The sequence below is a fragment of the Clinocottus analis genome, unplaced genomic scaffold (genome assembly GCF_023055335.1).
Source record: "Clinocottus analis isolate CAN_PGR_092001 unplaced genomic scaffold, fCliAna1.0.p SCAF_21, whole genome shotgun sequence".
Lineage (NCBI taxonomy): Eukaryota > Metazoa > Chordata > Actinopteri > Perciformes > Cottidae > Clinocottus > Clinocottus analis.
The window spans coordinates 9,203,835-9,230,999 of record NW_027175943.1 but is presented as its reverse complement, the minus strand read 5'-3'; the positions used below and the strand labels follow the sequence as shown (position 1 = coordinate 9,230,999).

At 41.7% G+C, this 27,165-nt stretch overlaps 1 protein-coding gene across 1 annotated transcript in view; it reads left to right on the top strand.

Moving 5' to 3' along the window:
* Nucleotides 1–27,165, top strand: part of pcxb (pyruvate carboxylase b) — a 253,655-nt gene that overhangs the window by 212,363 nt on the left and 14,127 nt on the right. Inside the window, exons 18-24 of the mRNA XM_068587655.1 lie at nucleotides 394–561; nucleotides 803–884; nucleotides 8,109–8,266; nucleotides 9,082–9,168; nucleotides 20,869–21,048; nucleotides 25,482–25,656; nucleotides 26,541–26,614. Coding sequence (XP_068443756.1) covers nucleotides 394–561; nucleotides 803–884; nucleotides 8,109–8,266; nucleotides 9,082–9,168; nucleotides 20,869–21,048; nucleotides 25,482–25,656; nucleotides 26,541–26,614 — 924 coding nt within the window. The remainder of the gene's footprint in view (nucleotides 1–393; nucleotides 562–802; nucleotides 885–8,108; nucleotides 8,267–9,081; nucleotides 9,169–20,868; nucleotides 21,049–25,481; nucleotides 25,657–26,540; nucleotides 26,615–27,165) is intronic.

Sequence of the window (27,165 nt, the reverse complement as noted above, 5' to 3'; positions counted from 1 at the left end):
CCACCAAATTTTGGGCACTTTGTGGTCTGTTCGGCTTTCATGCACAGCCTCAGGCTGGTGCTGTGTGCGCACTCTCACTAATGCAGACTAAGACAGGTGGTTAAAATCAATCTTGTTCAACTGAGTCCAGGACTCCATATCCAAACTTGAGATTTGTTACAGGATTAAGGCATCTGGCTAAAGGTCTACTCCTGGGTTAGTTCTTTTTACCCTTTCAGGAATTCCAGGCCAACATTTTAAAGCAATGTTATATACACAAAACATTGGGTCATGTTATGGGCTATTATTCTAAATGGGAATCACTGGCATATGTGTATACCAAATCATTTCAAATGTCAAACTTCCCATCCAATCTTTTCTCCCTCCTCCCCCTCCATCGCTCTGTATTACCAGGACATGGCCGGCCTGCTGAAGCCACAATCCAGCAAGCTTCTGATCGGCTCTCTGAGAGACCGTTTCCCCGATATGCCCATCCATGTGCACACACACGACACAGCTGGGGCCGGTGTCGCCGCCATGCTGGCTTGTGCTGAGGCTGGAGCTGACGTCGTGGATGTGGCAGTGAGTACCTATCGCGTTGGTTCCACTGAGGCCTCGCGATACAACCAGACATGGTTGCTTTAGATGTCTTGATGATCAGGTTTTTGATCATATATCATGTATAAAACATTATTTTCAAGGCTTTATCATCATCAACTATGTATATAACGTTGATCCACCGAGCTGTGGACCCACAAACCACACTTCTACACCGATCAAGGTTTTCAGTCAAACAGTATTCATATTGAATATCCCTCTCTAGGTCGACTCGATGGCCGGGATGACCTCTCAGCCCAGCATGGGAGCATTGGTGGCTTGCACCAAGGGGACCAAGCTCGACACCGGTAAGCAACGTGTTCCCCAACCTGTGAGCAGCAATGGCAACAGACTTGTTAGTTTCAAAAGTAATTCCAGGCCCAGGGAAGCAAGTATTTGTATTTGATATATTGTCAGTACTTAAGGGGTTTAGGAACATTCTGAAATGTTACTTCTTTGGTCTCATCAGTTTAATTTGGTAAAAGCAATTGGAAAGAGCAGATTCCTGGTGGGAATAAACACCTTCACACATCCTCTGTGAAAATAAAGTAAGAATACATATGTAGGTGTATCAATTGGCACAACACCACATTGCTTTTATTGCAGTGTCTAACTGTTAATGAGAGAGAGAGAGAGTGTCTCTTAGATCACAAGTTTCACTCAGAGCTGATTTCCCGGTGTCCTTTCTAAGACTCTCCTGCTTAACATGATAGAGAGAGAGAAAGAATCAATCAACAGATCAATAAATGACAGAGTGCATCACTAATTATGGCTCTCAGTCAGAAAGGCCGGCGTATTCTGCTCAGTGATAATGCACACAGCCAATTATGAGAGGAAGATGGAAAGTGAACTGATGGACCCCCCCCCCAAAAAAACAGGCTGTCGTAGTCAATAATATCTGAAGCTCTGTAAAACAAAACATTCTTGATGTATTAATGATGAACATTTCAGATAGTTTAGTGTGAGGGGTAGGATTCATTTGATGCTTACAAACCCATAAAAATATTGGTTGTAGCCATGAATAATGTGTCTTAAATTCATCAAAAACTAATGAGCAGTTCTTCCTGGAGCATTTAGAGGCTTTTTCCCAAGGCATCCTTCACATGGTTGTTGGTTATTCAATTGCTTCCCCAACCCACGTTCTGCCAGCTTCTATCAGAGAAGTTTCGTTCACACTCTGGCCCTCCACAGCTCTATTCTCTCTTCCGAGGAGGTCGACAGATAAGTGGGAGATGGGTTTATAATACGTTCATCCCCCTTCGGGTTTGCTGTTGTCCAGTGTGTTCTGCTCAATGTAATTTGAGAACTGCCTCTCCCAGCTCTGATAGCCCACCGGGTTTAGCGACCTCTGCCTCCCACAGCAATTTGTGAAAATATATTGAAGCGGCATGATGAAAAACTCCTGTTAGAAATTATAGGAACACGAAACAGGCGAAAGGAATTAAAACGGATGTGTGGTTTGCTGCTTAGTTATGTAGAGTAACGCTTTTGGGAAAACTCCGAGAAAGACTGCGCTCCACTAACTAGATCTGAGAGCTAATTTCCATTACTCAGGAATAGCAAACTGCTAATTTTGTTCCACTATATTCAAACCGCTAATAAACAGCCCACTGCTGTAGTGCAGGACACTATTTGTATTAGCACATACATGCAGATGATTTATTTATTTATTTTTTATGGAAAATGCGCTGTATGCCAAGTCCTCCTTGTGTTCTGATCTGATGATGTATGTACAGACAGTTTCCCGCCTCTGGGCATCACAGAGAGACATCATTTTCCATCAGCTTGGTTTTTGATTACCATGTGGTCTTTAGAGAAAACACTTACTAATGCCTATTAATGATTGGTCGTGTCCCATGGTAAAATGATTAGCCCAGATGCTGATGCGCTGTGGCACAGAAGGATCTCTCTTTACACCCTCAGCATGTTTATTCATGCATTCTCATTGAGACCTCGTCACCCGGTCTGGAGGGGCTGCTGCCGGTCCCTACAGTTCAAACCATGACGCACTACGTACGCCTCGAGTGTCAGTTTCGGACATGTCAGTTTTCGCTTGGTACATGCTGTCTTTTCAACAAAACAAAAAAACTTCCAATGTAGGCGTACTTCATTTTTACTTTATGCAACAAACTACTGAGTTAGGTTTTGGGAACAAAAGCTAAAGGCTTAGAAGAAGATCGTGGTTTCTTACATAACGTGCGCTAATTAAGGTCATAGGTCACATAACAGACGTAAGGCCAAATAAATCAATCCAGCATTTCTTCCAGACCCTAAAGGGTGCGAAGGAAGTGTGAAGTTATGCCAACGTTTAATGAAAACAAGATTTTCGGCAGATATTTCTCTTATTTTATTTCTGGATTAGTTTAGTTGTGAGAGCCTAATATCTATGGGTAAGTAGCCGGAAAGACCAGAAGATGTCACATTCCTATTTGCAGTGCATTCCACAGTGGTGTCGGAAAAGCCGAGGATGACAGTGAACACCAGTGTGGGTAGTCTCTCAGGCCACCCTTCAAAGTGAATTGGTTTCTTTTCGAGGCTCACTGCTAAATACTGCTGCAGAAACAATCATACAGGAGGAAATGTGTCAAGGAAGAGCAAGACAATTCTGTAACAGGCGACAAAACAACACGACGACAAAAGCCGAAAGGACATGTTGTGTTTTCAGTCTGATGTGCGACTTGTGCTTTGGAATGAAAATGACTCCCCTGCTCCTCACATCGACACACGTAAACCCTCGGGTGTCTGCAGCAGGTTCACGTCCGTTCTCTCCAGCTGGCAAATATTGTTCTGGGCCATGTATGAAATGACTAGAACGCATCAAAGTATTAGAGGGAGAGGAACTCCCCCATCATTTAAGCTCTGTCCAAGTTAGAGACAGAATATCAATTTGTGAGCATATAGTTCCCCGAAGAAGAAAAAACAGTAGAGAGAGAGAGGACAAGGTCATTACTCAAGAGCAAAAGGTTTTGAAGTCTGTCAGTTTATTCATGGAATTATCAATTTAACTCACTTGAGACTGCGTTCGGGCTGCAGAAAGTCTCTCACACACACACACACACACACGTGTGCATACTCATAGTGTATCCTGATGTGACCTTGGTGCATGCATTATGCATACACATGCAGACGGACTCCTTCTCTGTTCCAACTTCTTTTCCACCTGTAACTTTGTGCTTGTTGTCTGTTCTTTCATCTCTGCCTCTCTTTTTGCACCCCTCCCCCCCCCCCTTCCATCTCCATCTGCCTATCGCACTACTTTTCCAATAAAGCACTTGCGACTTGCATCCTTCCATACCTTCCTGACCTGAGTCTGTTTACTGCTTTCTCTCACTCGCTCCCCACGTTCTCTCATCTCTGTTACAAAGCTGTAATCAGCGCTGTGCAGCTCGCTCTGCCTTCTCCTATCACCCCCGCTTCTCTCACGTTGTCTCTCCATCCCCCTCCCGTTTCCTTTCCTCCCTCTCACTCGTTGACAAAGCAATTAACAGCACTTTACATGCCTATTTTACTCCCTCAAACTCCCTCACTCTTTGCGCTTTCCCTTCCACTCCCTCGGCGTCTCCCACAATACCTCTTTGTCCCGGAGAAACAACGCTTCTCCCGTTACGCCGTTTGTCTTTCAGCTGTCATTGTGTTCATTCAGCCCGAACACACTTATGCATTTTGAAAAAAAAAAAAAAAAGCCCTACATGTTAAAGTAACACTCGTGCTGTTGAATGATGACACGCGTTTAATTGGTCCTTGTGTTTATCTGAGACGGCATCCACTGCATCATGTAGTCGATTTAATTGATGTGGAGTTTTCAGTGTAGCGGTCTGATGACACAGCGGTCATCACACACACACACACACACAGAAGGCTGCACGCACGCCACACAAAGCATTGATAATACTGTACGTAGGCGCCAAGCACTGACCCCCAGACGGCGGGGCAGGTGAGCCGACGCATTAAGCGTCTTCTTCACCTCCCTCATCGCTCCCTTTCTTCATCTGTCAGCGTTCAATGTTCCCGTCTTTTCTCCCTGAATCCTCCCATGCTCATCTGTCTTCATCGGTTCGGCTCGCTCTCATCGACTCATCAACCACAAACTCTTTGTGTGTGTGTGTCTTTGTCTTTCGACAACTGTGTGCGTGTACGAGCTTATGAACGCAAATATGTCTGTGTCCGTCTATGTTCTGCAGTAGAGGGCTTGTGCTGCTAATGGGCTGTATATTGATGGCACTCTGTCACTGCCAAGCAGCCATCTAAATGACATATGTGTCTGCATGTGCTTGTGTACCTGTGTGTCTGTAGTGTGTGTGTATACACATGGTATAGTGGTGCAGTGATGGATGGTTACCAGCGGTCCAGAAAAAACAATGCTGTATTTACCTCCAGCGTAATTTAGCAAATGTCAAAATCCACAGCAGTTTGTAGCTGTTCTTTATATTTCGGGAACACAGGATGAAATAAACCGTTTGATCTCAGAAGGCAATCTCACAAAAGCAGACAATGACGTAGACAAAACACACTATTGGTGCACTCACTTAATTATGTCGATCCTTCCGGTTGGTTGAGAAAGATGCTCCTGCCATCGGTCCTCGCCAAAGCACTTTCCTGATAATTGAAGTGTATTGATTCAACGTCGCTCTTCTGATTCTTTAGGTAGATGCTGTAGGTCAGCTGCCTCCACACCAAAAGCCCTGGGTTTCAAACTACACTCTAAAATACATTTACAAGCAGGATCTGAACTGAAGTTTTTCCCCTTACCTGCCACTGTAGAAGTTCACTGAACATTTCTGCCTCCCACTCAGTTCTGAAATCTATGTCGAACGCTTTAGGATGGTAAAGACTGAGTCAGTTGTAGCAGACAGTACAAAATATGGAATAGCTTAATACCTGAATAATTTAAATTTAGGAATTACTTTAAAGAAAGAAATATATCCTTTTTTTTTAAGGAAAACATATCTGCCTTTGACCTGAAGGCTTTACCTGCCACAGCCGACATGCACCCTCTACTTGGCAGGTGCTTATTTCATTCCCTGTGTACAACTCCTTCACATCAGTAAAAGTGTCACGACAACAATCTAAATATACTAGGTCACAAGAAAAAGTCCTGCATTCATAATTTCACCTCATTAAAAGTACAGCAGCATGCACTTAAAGTAAGTACGGCGGAAAATTGGCCCATGTGACTGATATATGGCGTTATAATTTAATATCATTTTTAATGTGTTTTTTTTTAAAATCTAAAATAATATCTCATAGTTGAATTACAATCACAGTAATTATTGCTGGCCGCTGTGGGACAATACATCACAGAGATATGTGGTGGTGAAATGTCTCTTTGGTGAAGCTGCTGACAACTTGGAGATACAGTATCTGAAATACGACGAGGGCCCTCAACTAGACGTGGCCGTGTCGTTAGAGGGCGCAAGCCCAACGGGCTGGGAGCCACTGGTTTAAACTTTAGCAATCTATTTTACATGATTATCAGTAGTTTTTGATGTGAAATCTTCTGCCACATGAAGGTAAAAGTGTTTCTTTGAAATGTAGGAAAAAGTATGTACTGTCAAGACTTGATAAAGATTTTTTGATTACCGTATTTTAGCGGAGCACTTTCAAGTGTTTTGGAGAAAATGTGTCCGTTCCTAGTTGACAGCTGAAAAAGAGCATTGAAGGAATATTCGGTTCAATACCAGCCTCATATCTGTCCGTCCAGTATGAAGCTGGAGCAAGGAGCCAGTTAGTTCAGCTGACAATGAAGGACCCCACAATGTCTGTTTTCGGCAGAATGTGCACATTTCACAATGTTACAGTATGATAAAACTGTGTATCTGCACATTTCAGTGCAATCCACCTCAAACAGGACAGTTTTAGCCCGTGCTACAATGTGATGCGTGTATGTGTACCATGTCACGATACATTGAGATATTTCCAGCACGGCCTCAGGTTTATTTAGGAGTCATGCAGTCAGTTAGCTGCAGTGTGTCTTATTTTATAGAATCTTAACGTTACCCCAATACGTTCCAATCCATCACGAAACAATCCCACAGTAGCATTTTGTTTTACGAGTCAGTGACAGTTGTCAGCTGAGGGAACTCATTCCCTCCTGCGACTAACTTATTCTGTAGAAGCCGGCAAATAACAGTTTTGCTGTAACTTCAGCAGAGCAGATATTTGATTGCCGTCACGTTGCCAACACTTCCCCTTTTTTGTAAATTGAGGATATCGTTTTCACAATGGACACATAAATGAAAGCTACAAAATTGGTTCTCAAACAGAGAAAGAAATGGACCTAATTACTAACTGGCTTGGCAGGCAGCTGAATTTGAGGAGCAACAACATACACATTAGTTTCACATTAATATCACAGTCGCTCCATTTCCCCGCCAAGATCACAGTGGAAGTAGACAAACACTTTTTTAGAGTGCGTACTTTCTTTGAATCATGGAAATCCAAGCTCGTCACGCTGTTGTTGTGGATGTAAGGAGCTAAGTTGGTTGCATTAACACGGCTGATTTTGTTGTCATCATTAGCCAAAAGCTCAGTGTAGTGCCATTTCTGTCATGGCAGTCAAACTGATTTCTCCTATCAAGGTAATGCGCTTTAGCGCACCTTAACTGGCTGCAGCAGAAAGTCATCAATATGAGCAACAGATGGGCTTTTTTATTGGGGTTTTCGTTTCTTTTTAGGATCACAAAATATCACAGGGATTTAATGAGCGGCAGAGACGAGATGTAAATGTGCTCCAACAGGCTAATAAGTGAACTTTACACTTTCCCAACTCCGCTGCTCAGACTTGTTCAAGCTTTTTGTCGGCCTGTAACACATTTTAAATCCCACATTTTTTACTGACTTAATGCAATTTTTAGGAGTTGTCAAAAAGTGAGCTCCTCGTAGGTTATAAATAAATGTCTCTGCTGACATTTGGGTTTCTCTTGCTGACTAGTTTGAGAAATAGGACCCTGGTATAGCATAACAACCAGATGGGAAGGACAAAGTACTGTAGGTTAAAAAAGAACTCAGCACAATGTCTGGACTTTAACAATTTTCACATCATGTTTATATTTCCATATATCAAAATCAACAGCTTAAACCTTCCGTCATACTTTGCTTGCTGGCACACATTTTGAGACCACTAATTCCGATAAATTACAGGTAGCCCCATGAGCTGCCAAAACAATTCCTCAAACTTTTTTATTTAATATCACATCAATTCCCTCTGTTCAATAAAAAAGAGCATACATTATCAGAGAATTACAGACTTTGGCTTTAATGCTGATTCGGCAATGAGTCACATAAATTGCATCTAATACAGCATATAATTAAATTCCATCCACATAATCTATCTCCCCATATCCCAGGCTTTACATTTAAAGTGAAAACACAAAAATATTACCAAAATGTGTTAGCATTAGTTGTTGTCCCTTGCTAAATTGTTGTCTTCTGGCGAATAGAAAGCTCAGTAAATCAGTGTTGTCAATTCTCATGAAAAGAAAATGTGCATGGCGGCCATTGATTTGATGTCATTCTGGTCCGCTGTGCTTCAGGCATCGCTCTGGAGAAGGTGTTCGACTACAGTGAATACTGGGAGGTAGCCAGAGGCCTGTACGCTCCATTCGACTGCACCGCCACCATGAAATCCGGCAACGCCGATGTCTATGAGAACGAGATCCCCGGAGGACAGTACACCAACCTTCACTTCCAGGTACTGTGACCTATTCTGGACAGATTTGATTGTGTTTTGCGTAAGTGATTGATTTTGAAACCAAAAAAACCTAAATGCATTTCACAAAGCTCTACGCCACTTTCGAGCTCTTTCGGGATGAAAGGACAGAAACAAGAGATTAGCTCAATGCAACATTACATGTATATGTACTGATATATGAAACTCTGCCTCAATACACCTTTCAAATGTCTGTACACTGTCTATTCTAAGTAATATCATGGAGAAAAATAGCCCTTTTTTTCCCTTTACTTTTAACAAGAGCATTTTTTTTAAATTTATTTTTACATGTTTGTGTGTTCAAAGCCACTGCAGATGCAAGAAATGTGACTAATAACCGAGGAAGTGCACTCATCAGAGGCACTGTTTCAGAAACTCACAAAAAAAAATGTTGCTTGCACAACTTATTTTGGTGTTTGCTAATGCGGTATCGCACATCAAGTACAAACAGAGTCCACAGTGTCTGCACTGTGCAGTCGCACACTGAAATGTGTCATGGACTATTTGAAAGCACTGTTAACCCACTGGAAGAAAAAGTGTGTCATCATCCCGTAGCCCTGTTGTGCCCCATTTTATATTAACGAGCATTGAACAAAAGCACTGTGTACAAAATTACAGTTTATACTGGCCCATCTGGCCTTTTTCTAGATGAGCATCTTGGCCATAATTATGACCTTAAATCACAGGATGACACTCCATGACTCAAAATGCCTTGATTTTTTTTCTTCCTTACACAGAATAATACAAATATATATATTTTTCTAATTTATTTTTTCTTTCCCTACGCGTCATTGCAGGCTCACAGCATGGGACTCGGACACAAGTTCAAGGAGGTGAAGAAGGCCTACGTGGAAGCCAACAAACTACTCGGGGACCTCATTAAGGTGAGCCATGGAGATAAAGCGCCTTTGTTCATTTTTAGAAGTGTGTCCCAGTCTGCCAATTGGCTGCTTTGCATAAGAGCAGTCTGTTTTCACCAATCATCACTGCCGACAGGTACCACAGACGGTAGTACAATGATGTATCTGGCGTGTATTTGATATTAGCATCTCTCACACTGAATGTTTCTGCCAAGCTGGCCCTCTTTCTTCGCTTTGGCTGAGTCAAACAATGCCAGGTGAAGGCTTTGTGCATCCACCATTCTGTACCGTCGGAAATCACTTCCAGCCTCACTGTGCGTTCGACCTTCACTGGCTTACTCAACCTCTGTGGGTGATTTCCTATTCAGCCATCGTTTTATAGTTGTTTACCTTAATTAGACTTTTCTTTCCGACTTGACTTAATATATTTCCGCAGGATTCTTTTCTTCAGCACTGATATTGAGTTGTATTCTTCGTATTGCCCTACTCTATGTAAATTTGTGTAGAAACTCGAGTGGACTAGTTCTGGGTTTATTTTCTGAAGGGCAATTTAATCCAAGTCGTGGAGAGGCAGCTCTATTGCCAATTTTGCAGTCAACAATTTCATTCTCAGCCCAAATTCACCTCCATCCTGCCTCTTTGTTTTTCATTATCTTTCATTAATTCCTATGTTTTTCTCTCTTCATTATTTACCATCACAGCTTAGTAATACATTCATCCCTCTTTCACCGTGTTCACACTCACTCTGTAATTATTTGGTTATCTAGTTTGCATTCTCTTTCTTTATCGAGCCGCACTCTCGCTTTTCTTTTTCCACCTCTCTGTTTCTCATTCCATTGCTACTTTGCACACATCTGTTCCCCAGCCATTTCTCTTATTTTGCTGTCTCTGGATTGGGATTGTCTATTACTGGACCTCCTCCTCTTCCTCTCCCTTTCTCTTTTTTAAAATTCTTTCTGTGTCTCTTTCTCGATTTTCCGTATTTTCTTCTGCCCCTCTCAGTTTTCCTCATCAATTCCTGTCCCCAAACGCTATCAATTCAATTAACACTCACTTGGTGGGCTCCACTGCACAAGCCAATGTTGGCTTATGTGCCTACGGGTCCTGCTATGCTCTCTGTTGTATCCTTTTAGCTTGACAATGGCCGCGTCTCTCACACAGTTGGCTCGTCGATAAGGGAGAGGGGGTGTGCTTGTCAGACAGAGATATAAAGTAGACACCCCACTCACTGCGCAGCCAAGGTATATACATTGACCATGCTCTCCCACACATGCACGCATCCACAGCACTGCAAAGGCTGCGTCTTTGAAGCTCAGAGCTGTGGGTGAAGGACATTGTATTGCTGAGCAGCCAGTGCAAAATCTGCCAGAATCCATGGACATGATTCACAATTGTTTAGCAAAATGAAGGGGTACAAATCGACCCATAGCCTCCTAAATCTTCCTCAGCATTGATGCGTATTTCATCAAGAAGACAGTTTGATTAGTGACTGTGGATGTTTGCCACACAGCTTGCTACAGTAACTACAGTGCAGATATGTGAACAGAGAAAGTATGTGGCTATATTATCTTCCATCAAATTATAGAGCTATATTATGATGATATAGGACAAATCATGGTTAAAATATAACTATGTTAATCTGAAACATGTCAAAGTGTAATTAGGCATACGCCTAATTATGTCTCTCTTGTCTTTCCCAGCCCAGATCTCTATTTAAAATCTTAAAAATGAGTGTAGTGCTGTTCTCTGGATGAGTGGAATGGTAAATCAATAAAACAAAGCATTAAAAATCTCTTTGTTAAAGGAACTCTTAATAAATTAGAAGAGAACAACTGCCATACTGTACTTTGGAGTGGTGAGCTACGTACAGGGACAGGGATTTGTTTCGTCTTCACACAAATGTTCTGTAGCACCCGTCATGTATTCTGCAACGATCGGCTAATGCACACCTGCCAGTCCTTTCTTCCCCTTCATCGTCCTCCTGGTCACGTAGTGATGCTCTCGCACAGACCGCACTGTTGTGATGTTGCCCGACCAGTAGGACCTCAAATCGAACAAACTCTCCTCCAGGTGATAATTGTAATAATTGATCTCTTCTTATTCTCAAGTGGCTCATAATTACTGTTGCTTAAGGGCTTATTTGCTGAAGCAACATAACAATCCGAAAATACATACAGAACATGTTTTTGAAAGAACGCGTCTCTTCGAAGGTTTTTCATCGGTGATGTGTCCGAAGGTCATCGAGTGTTTCGGGTCTTTCAACATCAAAAACCCTCCCCCGGGCGACCTAGCCGTGTTTGATCAGACCACGACTTGTGTTTGGGGGCAACCCGCTCCTCCCACAGACCTGATCCACATCCATCTGGAGGCTTTCACCGCTGCCTCTGTGATGTTCTTGATGGCTATCTCTCCTTCCAGTGATGCCCAGTGCAGTCAATTAGTCAATTGCTCCACAGACTCTGCGTATATGTATATATATATATATATATATATATATATATATATATATATATATATATATATATATATATATATATATATATATGCTGGCCTAAACAGAATCACAAAGTTATAGCTGTTTTATAATTAAGTAATAATAATAATTTAATAATTAAAAGTTATGTTATAATGTAATTGTTTCTCACAAATACACTTCATGTATTATAATTATTTTTTCCTATTAGCCTATTATCTCATTGACCAGCTCCTGTCTGTTGGTCATGGCTTGCTGTCTGCTTCTGCTGGCCAGCGAGCTGCTTGTTGGAATAGAACATTGTTTAACGCTCTTTATCCAATCTGATCGCACTTCGGTGTCTCCGTAAGTCTCTTCTTCCTTCTTTCTTCTCTCTTTCCACCAATGAAACAGTGACAGCCAGCGGCCTGGTGCTGTGTAAATCTTTACAGACCATGCTCAGTGCACACACACTACAGCACTTTGGGTTGCGCTGCATGCAGCAAGTTGGTTGCGCTACTTTAACTTTTAGAAGAAGACGACGTACCTGGAGATTATTCCCTGTGGACTCTGGCGGTGCGTCTCACCCTGCGTGTGAGACACGCGCGATGGAAACTGGAAAGTGCATGCTAACAGGATGCAAAAAGAGTTTGACCGTAACGATCAGCTATTAAACAGCACAGCAGGCGTAGTGACGCACTGAAAATAATCATTACTTGCAGCAAAATAAATCAAATAAATATATATATTTGAATAAATACATTTAAATAAAGAAATATAAACATATGTATGTATATATTTGATTTATTTTGCTGCAAGTAATGATTATTTTCACCATTTTGTTATCGGTTTCATTGTCAGGTAGACTACAGATTATTTCTTGCGTCATCGTTAGGTCTATAAAATGTCAGCAAAATGTATCAAAAATATCTATCGCAAGCCTATGATGATATCTTGAAAGGAATATTTTGACATTTTGGAATATGCGCTTATTCGCTACCGTGCTGTGAGTAAGATGAGAAGATTGAAGCCACACTGTTGTGTGTCTGAAGTGTAGCCTTTGTCATGAGATTGCCAGGCAACCAGTGAAGACACCTTTTTATGAACTAAACTAACGAGATAGAAACTTTAAGTGATAAAGCTGTAGAGCTGCTAATAGGGAGATTTTGTTTTCCTTGGACAGAGCTAAGCTAGGTAGAAGCAGCTAGCTAGCAGCCAGACTTTATGCTAAGCTAAGATAACCAGCTGCTGGTTCCAGATTCATAGATATGACAGTCAAAGCGTATTGTCTTGTTTTGTCTCACCAGCAGCTCAAAATACAAAGATATTCAGTCAACCTTCATTAAAGACAGAGAAGACAAGAAAATATTTACATTTGAGTAGCTAGAAATTGAATTTTTGCCATTTTCACACAGAAAAAATTAAATTGAAATGTTACATTGGTTACCGATTGACTAATTGGATTCATCTCTATTTGCTAGGACATAAAAAAAACAGTTTAATTTGAAGGAGGGAGTCTAGTTCAGTTCGAGAGACTTGACATGCATCCCCTTTTCTCTCTCGCCCGATAACGCCCGTCGCAAAAGGCCGAGTTGTATTTGTGTGTATATTCTGTCTTTCTCCATTTCCTAACTCACTCTGTCACTTTCCTTTTGCGATACAGAGGCGTCTACCCTCCCCTCCACAGTCCTAAAACACACACACACACACACATACACACACACACACACACACACACACACACACACACACACACACACACACACACAGTCAGTGTCTGTTTCTTGGAGGTGGTCCTTGTATTGCCTGTGGGGCTGCAGATGTCCATTCCTCTCGTCTGTTCGCCTCTTTCTGTCCTCCCCTCGGTTCATCTGTCCATTCCTTTCTTCCTCATTCTCTCTTACTCTTCCCCTCTTTCTTCTAATCACCCTGTCTGCTTTCCCTCCCTGCTCTCCATCTCCACTTTCAGTTTGTCTCATCTCCTCCTCCATCGCTCCCTCCCACCGTCCATGCCTCATTTGGATTAGACTTTCTTCATGTATCCCTAATCTTCTATCATTCCTCCACTCCTCCTCCACTCCCGCTCTCTGAGCCTCTTGTTATCGCTCCTCTCTCCTGTCTCCTCCTCTCCTGACAGGTACCATTCTTCACTCTGCTCCTGGCTTTGCTGGCTAGAATTATAGAGTGTGTTCATGTGTGTTTATTGTATTTGCTTTCTCTCTCACACTCTCGCACAGATTCACACACACACACACACACACACACACACACCACACACACACCACACACACACACACACACACACACACACACACACACACACACACACACACACACACACATTGTTCCACATGATATAATCCTTTGCCCATTAGGGGAGTTCAGGTTTGGAGTTTCATTTTAAAACAAATTCAAGCAATGTACACAGACACTTGACTTTATTTATTTGATGTGGACTTCACAATGGCATTACAATTCCTAGCACATATGCACAAAAATAAAACCAAATGCACTGTTTTGAGTGTATATAGCTAAATGCTAATTTCCAACACCTGTCCACAGGAGGCTTTTTAAACAACTTTTTTTTAATAAAATAAAATATACATACAATATATAATATAAAAAACTCTCACATGCGAGCACGCACTGAAACACTGGCATGTTTACACACACACACACACACACACACACACACACACACACACACACACACACACACACACACACACACTCCACTTCTTCTGCCAGGAGTGTGGAGTCATGCAGGACCACTTAGCTAAAGCGTTACATTAGCGAAAGTGATACAGATGGACAGAAGGCAAAATAAGAGCACTGACCGTGAGCTAAAGAACATGAAGGTGGTATGAATAGAAGGAGCCGGTCATTGTGGGAAGATGGAGCTGGACGAGGGTGGAACAGGTCTCGCGTGTCAAGTGTGATAATATGAGTGTGTGAGGAACTCCATAAGGTTACAGATAAGTTCAAGTGGTGGTGAGAGAGAGAGACACGCAAGGATCAGATTGCTGAGTGCTGCTGCATGCTGACAGGAACAAGCATTGCTGAATATGAATGCTTCTGTTCGGTATTCATATGTGAATTATGTCATATCGCATCAGCAAAGCTGAGTTGAAATGAGGCATTTTTATAATTTACTCAGCAGCTCGGTCTTCTTCAAAGATGTGTCCATTGATTTATTTGAGAAACAGATACTGAAAAGTCTCTCAGAAAATCAAAAGTAGCCTTGGATATTACACAAGGTTGAAAAATATCTGTCCAGTAAATACGATGAGAGAGGATTTTACACGAGCAATACAGCAGTTTTTGTAGTCAAAATCTACCCGGATGATATCGAGTCAGCGCAGTTTGAAATATCTCAACGACTGGATTTATTGCCCTGACTTTTGGTCGCTTCACGAGCTCTAAAGACTTTGATGATCCCCGGCCTTTTTAATCTCCTCCCACCAGGAAGTCAACCTGTTCTCTCATTCAGTCAAATATCTCGTAGTCTATGGATTGGCTCAAACTTTGGTACAGAAATTCATGTTCCCCAGAGGATGAACCCTTCTCACTTTGGGGGATTTCCTGGACTCTTCCTCTCAAGCCATCATCAGGTCAAAATTTCAAAGTGTACAATACGGGTGTCACAATTTGGTTTGTGATCAAATATCTAAAAAAGTCATAAAACTCCTCGCCTCAACTTTACTTTGTGTTACTTTAAGTTGATGCAAAAACTGATATTGGATCCATACAGATATAACAGGCCGTCCAATTAATACTTCAACTAGTTTGGTATTGTATCTATTGGATTTCTTACATCTCTCATTTTTGTCATCTGTGCTCACCCAACAAGTTATATGTTGACTTTTCTGCTTACATCATCTTCACGCAAATAAACTACACACCCAAGCCCATCTCACGAGATGCCGAACAAACAGAATGTTGTTTTTTTTATTATTTTGCGCCACATTGTTGTGAAAAGGTCGCGGTAAAATTCAGGGAACAAAACTCCAGAATGGCAGCATTTAGGTTGAGGCAAAAGAAATCAATGGGTCAGGTGAAGGAAAAAGAAAATGGCTGGGCTTTAAATAATCCCTTCAACTGAGTACAATACATTCAGTAACAACAAAACAGGAAAACCTCCATAAGCGATCTCTCTCGCACTTTATTCAACATCACTTCCTCCTAGCATATTCACAGAGCTGTGTTTACAATACAATCACTACAAACTCTATGGCCTACGAATGACATGCGAAAAGCAAGAATGACATTCTTGGTGGATGCAAAATGGCAAATTAAAGTGTTACTCATGTGCGATACGGTGCGAGCAGGCTGAACACAACCCAAAAGGACACAGGTAGGAAAAGACTTTTATTCTGAAACCAAGCACCAAACATGTATTTATCTTCACAGTGAATGCTGAAGACCAGACATGTTTGGTTTAAGAAGCAGCTCACTTAATCCAACTGATGAAAACACACCAAATTAAGCATGTTTTTTTTCTCTCTCTACAACATTGCTGTTGTAGAGAGAAAAAGCATCCCCACCGCACATTTCAAAAGCCAAACTTCAAAGTGTGTTTACGTGGTTCACAATGGGTTCTGTATATAAAAGACAGAGAGGTGTCACCTTCTGACATATTGACACGATCCGGGTAGTTAGATTGGGAAGGATCAGCAGTGAAGAGTCAGAGCTCAGCCACACAGGAACAGGGAAAATTAGATTTTCTGACCCCGCACGACCAGGATGTGATTTACCCCACTCCTCGTCCAAAAATATAGAAAAGCTCACTCATCATTGTGGGAAATGAGATTTCCTTTTCTTGTGTGCGAGGCAAGTAGAGGAACTTGGTGGAGAGGGGGGTGAGGGGCGGGAGGGGGGGATTTGTCAACTGAGATTGATAATCAGAGTAACACTGGTGTTATCATGGATCAAGGAAAAAGTAAATATTTGGCAGAGGATAAGAGAGATGGTCACAAGATGGATGTGATTCATGAGGAGTGAGTGAGGACTCAGCATCTTGGCTGTTAGTATGAAGACAGAAGATAGCAGTAACGCCAGTTGGACTGATTGTGGAGTAAGAAGGATGGTCCTTGAAGAAAGGTAATAAAGAGAAGCGTGAGACAAAGAGTGAGGCAAAAAAAAAAAGAAATATATATCCTCCTGAGACGGAGGAAACAATGGAGAAGGGGATGAGGGCTAAAGGTAGACCAGGAATGCACAGTCACGCTGCTTTCTTGTGTTTAAGATAGATTTCGAGTAACTCAGTGGTGAGCTTTTGTTCCACCTCTATACCAAGTTAATGGCCTCTCCAGGGATTCCAACAGCCTATTCAAATCCCTTAAGCTTTTCTGTAAACAGTCTTTCTGTTAAAGCGATGGATCATTATCGCCTCTTTCCACAAACCCAATCAAACTGAGCTGTAGGTGCTGTGGCGGGGACATGCTGAAGGGAAGTGCACACTTGTTTCAATCAGCAGGAAGCATTTCTTTCTTGAATATCACTGGCAAAGTGCTCATTTGCTTGCAAGGCTCCTTTGAAAATTGGTGGTTGTGGACTTTACCACGCACCCTGGGCTGTTTTTAAAAGCCTGCTCGAATGCTTCTGAAATCCTCCCTGTTAAGTCATCAGTGCAAATATCTGAGTTTTTTTTTTATTCAAAACAAAAGTGGAAGGCAGAGTCCTGCATGCATTAAAACATAAAGTCAGACGTTAACTACGACTCCCGAGGTGCATTTTGTTGAGACAAATTCAATCATCAAACTGGAAAATCCGGTTTCAGCTGGTGGAAGCTGATGATTCTGACATTGAGAAATGTGAAATAATAATCTGCAGCTTAAACAATTCAGTTTTGACTCCTGGTTCAATGTCAGATGAGTGCAGTAACTATGGTAGCGTGTTTTGCGCTCGCTATCGCTCTGATTCACACCTCTGACTGGCCCCTTCTCCAAGGCTCAGGCCAAGGTCTGTGGGCGATTTGAGGGGGGATGACTTCCATCCCTTCTGGAAGTAAAATAGCCCAAATGCACCAATGCACCCTCCTCCATACGTACACCTGCCATCACCTGATCCCCGAGTAGCAGAGAGTGTTATGCAGGTTGGAGTCTCACTGTTTATCAATATATCTGTGGAGCTGTCTGTGGTGCTGAAGTAGTAGATGGATTTGTAATTTTAACTGTTTCTTTCAATTTGGTCTTGGATCTGTAATATTCACTGAACTATGTATACTGGAGCAGGGGAAGGAAACACTCACTGTAAAAAATAACAAAACGCCTCCTGCTCACGAGTAATGTATTATTTACAGCGGTCCACAATGCCAAAGTGACAGACAAAATGTGTTTATTTTTCAGAAACTAAATAATTCAAACTGGAGGCCATAACAAAACTATAAGACGTTACCTCTCCGGTTCAAGTATTCCTGTGTGACTTCTTTTTAATGACGAGTTATTTTCCTTTGGAATGACAAAAGTAAGGGGAAGTAATCAAATCTGCTGACTTTAAGGAGCTTTAAGGAACTTATTTTTTTAATTAAAAGTTATATCTGTTTTATAATTTAATTATTTTTCATAAATAATCTACATGTATTATAATATTTTTTCCCTATTAGCTTTATTTACATTTTTATAAATATTTACAACTTTGTGATTCTGCTTAGGCCCTGACTGTCCGCCACTGGCTATTACAAGACAATGTAAAACATTATTCTTCAAACTTGAATTGAAACCGTCATCAAATAGAATCACATCTCATGTACCAATGACTTCCTGTTAATTAGTGTTGATACTGAGTGAATTACAGTAAAAAATAATAATTGAACACAAAAATATGTGAAAAAAAGAGGGTGTAGAGCTTGAAATTCATGAACACCTGCGAGGGGCATAATTGGAAGTAAATTATGATATATGATTTAAGCTCGATCCATTATATTGACAGACCGTCAGGATTTTACAGCCTTTCCTGCTTCAAAACACTTCACACACTATTTGCTCGTGTTCTCTTTCAGGCTCAGCGTAGAGGCCGCATGCTACACTTTTACTTTCATGACAAATGACTGTAATGTACACTGCCTGGCAAAAAAAAAAAGTGTCCACCTGGATTTAACTACGACAGCCTAGTGTACAAGCCTGTTGGGGCAGTGCTATGATCTGAGGTTGCTGCAGTTGCTCAGGTCTAGTTTCAGCAACGACCAGGTCCAGCAATGACCAGGTTATTCCATCAATGGATTGTTTCTTCCCTGATGGCACAGGGATATGCCAAGATGACAATGCCAGGATTCATCAGGCTGAAATTGTGAAAGAGTGGTTCAGGGAGCATGAGACATCATTTTCACACATGGAGTCCAGACCTTAATGAGAATCTTTGGGATGTGCTGGAGAAGGCTTTGCGCAGCGGTCACACTCTACCATCGTCGATACAATATCTTGGTGAGAAATGAATGCAACACTGGAAGGAAGCATATCTTGTGACATTGCATAAGCTTATCGAAACAATGCCACAGTGAATGCGTGCCGTTTTTTTTTTGGTGGCGACTTTTTTTTTTGCCCAGGCAGTGTATCTAGAAAATGCTTTGGTTCACACTTTATCTTTCAGCGTAGCGTTCTATTCATTAGCACTGATGTGTTGGCACTCATGGCATTTACTATTTACAGCAGAGTTAAAATACGGTGGTTTGTCGTCCTGTCATCTTTAAAGACCAAAGGCACTTAAAGAAAACACACAAACTAACACACACACACACACACAAGTTGGACTGCGCTTGTTCGAAGACTAAAGTTATCCCAGGGGATCCGCCTCATGAACATCTAAGCCCTGGGGAGGTTTTGCTAAACCCAGAGTAGTGTTTGTGCATGAGCACATGTGTGTGTGTGTGTGTCTGCATCATGTCTCATGCTTCAATTTGGCATCATATCTCTTTGAAATAGTTCTGCGTTGGGATATTCTTTTGGGGAATGTAAATTTGATCTCTATTTTTTTTTTTCCCTGAGCCAGCTGACAACAGAGTGCACTAATTGCCACATAAATAGGCATCATGTAGTGAGCGTGGGCCCGCTCTTTGTTTTCTCCAGTGCTTCAGCTGTCAATGCCGAAGTTTACAGCTCCTTCAAACTATGAGTCAGGCGAGTATACAGACCATGGGACTCCGCTGGTGGCTCCAACATGTGAGACCAGCTTTGTTTGAAGAGTTTAGGTCCCGAGATAAGACTGAGTATCTGTTTCATGTTCTCTTTAGTCCCTTTTTTTTTTATCTCATTGTAAGATTTCATAGTTAAGTGCATACATTTCTGTGTGAGAGACAGAAAGTTACTCAAAGGTGGTTTTCACATTGTTGTTTTTCTATTATATATATATATATATATATATATATATATATATATATATATATATATATATATATATATATATATATGGTGTATATATATATATGGTGTATATTACATGACCCCTCTCTCTCTCTTTAATGGTCTGAATACCAAATGGGTTGGAACAGGAAGCCTTAAATCTGTGCCTCCATTCATTACAATAGAAGAGTAATGTGTGCAATTTCATATTTGCATCAGTGTACTGTTTGCAGTCAAAAAATAGACTCCACTTATCACCATCATGCTAATAGGGATCGCTATTACCATAATGATATGCCATTAGAAATAATGAAATAATGAATACATGTAAGCTGTTTCTTTTGCTGTATCCGTCCTAATGTTTCTGGTTCACTCTGTTTGCTTGTGTGGTTCAGTTCACGGGTGCCAAATCAAATGATTAAAGAGAGTGTATGGATGTAAAGCTCTATTCATTTCTCATTCTGCTGTCTCAACCACCCATTCTTTCCTCTGGGTCACTCAGTACTTAATCTTCAGAGACGGCGTCTTCGTTAAAACAGAGGCTCTGTCACCACTTGTCTCTGTTGGTGAAAGCATTGTGGATGATAGTCAACCACACAGCAGGGATTCGCAGAAAACGTCTGCTTCCTGGAATAAAATTGAACGCAAAATTTCACCATGGACATTTTGATCAGATTACAAGGCCAGTGGTCGCGTTCCAGAGAGGAGTAATGACACCTCTCCTCCACCCAAGCAAACTGAGATATCATCTGCACGCACAAGCTGCTCTCTAATATCTTGAGCTCAGTCTGTGGTGACATAGAAATACTTTACTGAGGTTGCTGAGATGAGCTCTTTTCCTTCTCCTCCACTTCCCTTCTTGTCTGAAACAGAAGTATGGATAAACCAAGTAACACATGCGTACGGTACTCACACTTCTGTCTCTTTCTCTCTCAGGTGACTCCCTCCTCAAAGATTGTGGGTGACTTGGCTCAGTTCATGGTGCAGAACAACCTGAGCAGGGCTGAAGTGGAGGAGCGGGCGGATGAGTTGTCCTTCCCCCTGTCTGTGGTGGAGTTCCTGCAGGGATACATTGGGATACCACATGGAGGATTCCCAGAGCCGTTCAGATCTAAGGTACAGTAGTTAGTCCTCTTCACACACATGCTGCCATTCTTTTCCTCCTGCAGTTTATTTGCTCTCATTGATTTCTGATGATTTCCCTAAATTGGTTTAATACCTACATATACAAAAGTAAATACAATCCCAACATTTATTTATAACCAACTTAAGATCCCATTTATCTCTTGTACATATTTCAAAAAGTTGCTCTGATGTAACAACAACGTCCTTGTAAAAAGAAACTGCCTTATAATTATATATTCATATTTTTTTCCCACTTTCTCTGAGTTAAATGTTCTAACCGACATCAGTTCTGACCATAACTACACAATTGTTACTCATTTGCAGAATTGTAACCCTTTAAATACCAGTGTGTTACATAATGCATCTGTAATTATGAAGAGGAAAAAAATGATTGTCTTTATACTAAATGGTAGGGGGGATTTTTTTCTCTCGCTGTCTCGGAAATGTCAACAGTAACAACAGCTTTAATAGAAAATGTATCTGAAGTGCTCTCGATTGAAATCTGATATAATAGAAAGCAGTAATGGCCGTGTGATCAAATGGGTTTTGATGGGTTCTTTATAGGGACATGTTTATCTACCCAGTTTATTATGGACTCATTATAGGGGCTGATGGTGGAGCCATATGCATGACCACAGCCCAAATGATCCATTTATAAATCATAAAAAAAAACACAAAATGTCCCTGTAGGGGCACAAGGGTTAAATGCACATGTATATGCAAGTGAGTGCGCACCCACACTCAAATTCTGCCCCATGCTCGGTTACGACTGACTGGTGCAAACGGTGGAGAAAAGCGTGATATTGCTCTGTCCTCTTATCTCCTCTCTGTTTCTCTACCTCTGTCTCCATCGCCTGTCTCCTGCCTTCGCGACTGCAGAGAGAGACTCTCCTGTGCATCAGGGGCCAGCAGCTTCAAGCCTCCTCTAGCGAGGCGCACAAACACACACACTCGAATAAAGGCAAATTTGTCACATTCTCCCCAAAAAAACCTGCTGACATATTGGCATACTTGACATTTCCGCCTAAAAGTTGTTTTCATTCTTTTGGAGAAAGGGGGGGGGGAAAAACTAGAGCAAATTTGTTTTTGCTAGCCTCAGCCACATATTTTTCATAAAGTGTTATCAGTGAGCTGGCTGGTGGCAAACATGTGAAATGTTGGGTGTGAGACCCTGTTTGCACTTTTCCACAGGACACTCATTATGTCACAATGTGTGGCTGAGAATATAACACTTTGTGCGTGTGTGTGTGTGTGTGCACTCGTGCAGCCACAGAGCGTTCGTTAACAATTTAGCAAAGAAATGAAATATAATGAAAGGATAGGTCAAACATAATTAGGTATCTATTTTGTCTGCCTTATTAGTTTTGATCAACATATTCAATCTAGCTAATGGTCATTTTCTCTGTCAAATTTATCTTCATTTTTATCGTTTTGCTCCTTTCATGACTCTGTTGTTGTTGTTGGTTTCTGAACCAGTCCTTCTGTTTAAGCTCTCCAGTTGTTTCTCCTTCCTCCTCTTTGTTTGACTCTCTATACAACTAACTGATGTTCCTTTTCCTTTATCACCGGCTTGTCTCTGTCTCTGTAAACTGATGTTTAGCTTCCCAGGCAGTCCCACCTTCGCCAACCAAAGTTAGTTTTCAGTTTTAACATGTGCTCTATGACCGCTGCCTCTCTATTAGTGTCTCTTTCTGTGTTTCTCCAAACTGTAGCATGGGAGCCATTCCTATTACACTAACAATAGTGCGGATAGCTTCTCTATTTATTCAAACAATCTTCTTTTATTTTCAGTCAGCACTGGAGTACTTTATGCCAAGCGAGGCTCGTTTCTTCTGCAATCCACCCTCGATATTTAATGCCCAAACACTGGGAGGCTTTTTTTTTTTTCCCCACACACAGCGTTCCGAAGAACTCATTCTCTCCATCACTCTAATTCAGTTAAATTCAGAGCTCAGCTGTGGTGCAAATGATTTTTGCTTTCCTTTCGCAGTGCTTTTATTCTTGCTTATTGTGTGCGCCTGTGTTTACATGCAAGCTGTAGGCTTGAGATGAATCTGATACATTTTACTGTCACCCTCTGAATATATAAGCGTGCTTTGAGACTATAAATCAAAGTAATTGGTGTCAAGCTCATGTGAGTAAGATGAAGAAAATGTTGTTTTAAAGGGAAGAAAGTAAAACATTGCTTTATTTATTGAGTTATTTTCCCAACACAGAGCTGTGTTTGTTGAAGTACTTTGCCTTATGTCAGGCATTGACCATCATTTGCTTCTGAATCTGTTTATCTTATTCATGGTGGATCCCTTTTGCCTGTATGTGACTATAATGGCAAGTTCCTGAGTAATTAGCTTATTAGTTAGCTGCTGTAAATGTTCTTGCATGCAAACATGGACACATATACCCTATTTCAGTGCTGCATGCAAGCCCCGTGAGATATCTGTGTGCTGTAGCTGGAGCTTATTGTTGCCTGCTAACAGCATGGAAGAAGTCATGTTTCTTTGATGGAGCTTTTGGAGGCATTAATTAGTGAGAACGCCTTTAATCACATGCTCTCATATGTATTCATTTCACTCCCATACTGCCGTTGATGGATATTTGTATGCATGGGGAAAGGTTCTCAGTGCACAAAGTGACAATTGAGGCGTTGCCTCGCCTCGGATCCGTCACGCTGGGTTCATTTGCGGCGCTGCCGGACAGAGAGAGTGGTCAAGAGAGGGGAGGACAAGAAAGACAGGACGGCGAAGGAGGGAGACTGTGGGAGCTTAGGTGAGGGAGAGGAAGAGAATAAGGAGGCCATCAGACACAAAGTGAATTCAAGAAATATGATTATTGTCACAAAAAAAAATCCGGCACATCCCTCATAGGCATTGCAGTCGGTAAGAAAAGAAAAGGGAAAAAAATCTGTGACAATAAAAAAAAAAAAAAAAGAGTGAGTGGGAGTGAGTGGTTTTAAAAGAAATGTGAAGAAAAAGCAAATAACCTTGAAGGAAGCGCTTGTCTTTCCTCTATTTCCTAATGCAGACACACACACACACACACACACACACACACACACACACACACACACACACTCTTTCTATTTCTCTTGCACACATTCTCACTCAAACTCACACACAGTCACTCTTTGTCTGGGTCTCATACTTCAACAATCACCCAGTTTAAGTGTAAGACATCGTCAGAGGATGCAATGTTAATGAGCAGGGGAATCAAATGAGCCTGCCATCTTTGATGTGTCTCTCTCTCACACACACACACAAGTGAGTCAGCTATCTTTGAACTGTTAGCTCTGTGACTAATAGCATTGCACCGGGCCCTTTGTCTGGAGATTCCTGCAAGGCACACACACACACATATGCACTCATAAATGTGCCGAGATGTTACGCGTACACAAAGACAAGAGTACGGTAGGGCACACACACACGCATTTGCAAACATAACATTATGCGCTGTATGTATGCAAACAGGACAAGTATGATTAACTGAAGATGTATTTGGTGCGCACAGAGCTGGGAGGAGTGAAAACACACATGTTGGGTACCAGTGGAGCGCATGTTAGCTGAGGCGATGATTACGTTTGATCTGAATTAAGAGGAAATGAATAAAGGCGCACACACTCAGAGGGAGATGATACAAGAGGCTTTGCTATTCACTTTTTTTTTATTCACTTGTGTATACTTCCAGGAAGCGCTGAAGCGGACTACACAGCCTAATTGTGTGGATGGAGGGTCTCATCCCTCTCCCACTGTGTAGACTGTGTCATCAAAAGAGAAAGAAATTAGGGGAAATAAAAACAGCCGCAGCCCTGAGGTGAAATGCCCGTATCGCGACACCATCATGGCCTCGGCTTGATCGATGTCTCTACAAGTTGTGTCGGATACCAACAACTGTCTGGGCAGATGCAATTTCATATCATTGGTGGCGTAGCGGCCTCTACTTTCCTGTTGTATCCCTTTTTCTTTCCGTCTTTCCCCTCTACTGTTTCTGAGAAGAATCTGAGGACGGCGTGTCACGTATGCGGCAGCACTGCAGACATCTGTGATGACACCTGAACGGAGGGAAAAAGATGCATGAAAGGAGATACCACAGATGTTAATACAAGAGAGGTGTCACTTGTATGCAAATGTTGAAATAAATATAACTTGCATTAAGTTTGATATTCTCTCCCATTCAAGTGTTTCTCTCCGTCACTTTAGTGCCTTGACGGGGTGTCACTTTCATCCAGGCCTTGTGACGCTTTTACCTGCACTTTATACATCAGAGTCCCGTGGGGAAACAATGCGTGGGGAAACATTTATAAAGACCAGATGACTTGAAATAAAAACTTTTAGGAATCTGTTTCCTCTTTCTCTCGCACCCTCATGACTGTTTACTCTCCTCCAACTTCCTCACTTCTTCTTCTTTCTTTTTTTTACCTCCTATCCCAGGTGCTGAAGTCCCTGTCTCGTATCGAGGGTCGTCCCGGCGCCTCTCTGCCCCCCATGGACTTCAAAGCCTTGGAGGAGGAGCTGAAAACTGCACACGGTGATGATATCACTCCGGAGGATGTGATGTCAGCCGCCATGTACCCCAAAGTGTTCCAGGAGTTCAAGGATTTTACTGGTGAGTGGTGCAGCCTTCATTGTGGATCTTTGTATTCAGTTACTTGGATTAGGAAGAGACATCAACACATTGTTTATGAGAACTATTTGTTATTGGATCTGTTCTACCGAATGGCATTTTGTCTCGTTCTCTCTCACACACACACATTTCTCATTTGTAGTATTACTGGGGCTTGAAATTAGCAGCCAATCTCGACTCAGGAAGATTCAGGTTCAACCGTCAGGTAGAAGACTTTTCAGTTGCTGTGTTCGGCAGTTCATAGGGCAACATGCTCACCTGTCTCGGGTGGTGAAAACTGGATTTACATAATGCACATATAAGAAACCGGAACAGCGAGAGCTGGTGCCAGGGGGAGAAATCAGCATAAGCAGTAACAGCATTTTTTTTTTAGTAGGTTTGAAGTGAATGCAGTCAGCAGCAGCATGAGTCAGGAGAATGCTGTGATGTTGGAAGTTTGATGGGAATCTTTCTCGAGGACTCGCATTTAAAAACTTGACGGGAAGTTGTTTAAAGTAACTACAGTGACATTCAGCTCCCTGGATTTACATGAGCCTAATTGCAGCTTTGAAGAGTGAGTAAGTGTTGGCATTAAACCGGTGGAGCCCTTTTTATGAGGAGGTTAAATTGTGTACAGCTGTTCCTTCACTGCTTCGGCTTAAGAGTAAACAGACCCATGAACCCACTTCACCCTCCGTCTTATCAGATTCTCTTTCTGATCATAAATATTGGTCCAAAACTGGCCCCTTCTTAAAGCTGGCATACCCTGATGGCTCCGAGGTCTCAAAGTAGTTGTGTTTGCAGGAACCTTCATACACAGAAGCCGTTGTCATAATCATAAAGTAATGTTTGCAGATATTAAGGCTGCTCTGTTTCTCTCCCACCAGCTAACTTTGGTCCGGTGGACTGTCTCAACACCAGGCTGTTCCTGGATGGACCCAAGATCGCCGAGGAGTTTGAGGTACACATCGTAATATTACGTGCCATTTGAGAACATTAGACCATAACGTGTGCATCTCCCCGACAGGAAGGGTGACTTGAAAAGCTGTCGCAGTGTTTTGGTGCTTTCACCTGCAGTATAGTGTAAACTAAAAGTCAGGACATCTTCGCAGCAGATATTTTTACCTTCTGTGTCTGTACTTTTTCATGAAAGTGCAACACTAAATAGATTTATTTATTTTGCTAGAGAAAGACAAAACACTGAGCAGTGCAGTCATCTATTGCAGAATCGCTGTACTTTTAGAGTCCATTTGTAATTATGAAGATGAAGATGAAAAAGTAATGCAAAACAGAAATGTACAATCACAGCCAAAATACTTAAACAATAGGGGAGCTGAAAACTCTCAATGGTGTGATCACATGTCACTAGCACTATGAAAACACATTTCATACTATAATAAGGTATTCATAAATCCATTTTGCTACTTTATTGGTTGTGATCTAACAATGGTTCCATAAAGAACAGACATTATCGGAGGGAAATGATTATTCCGTCACTGCAGGTGGATGAGG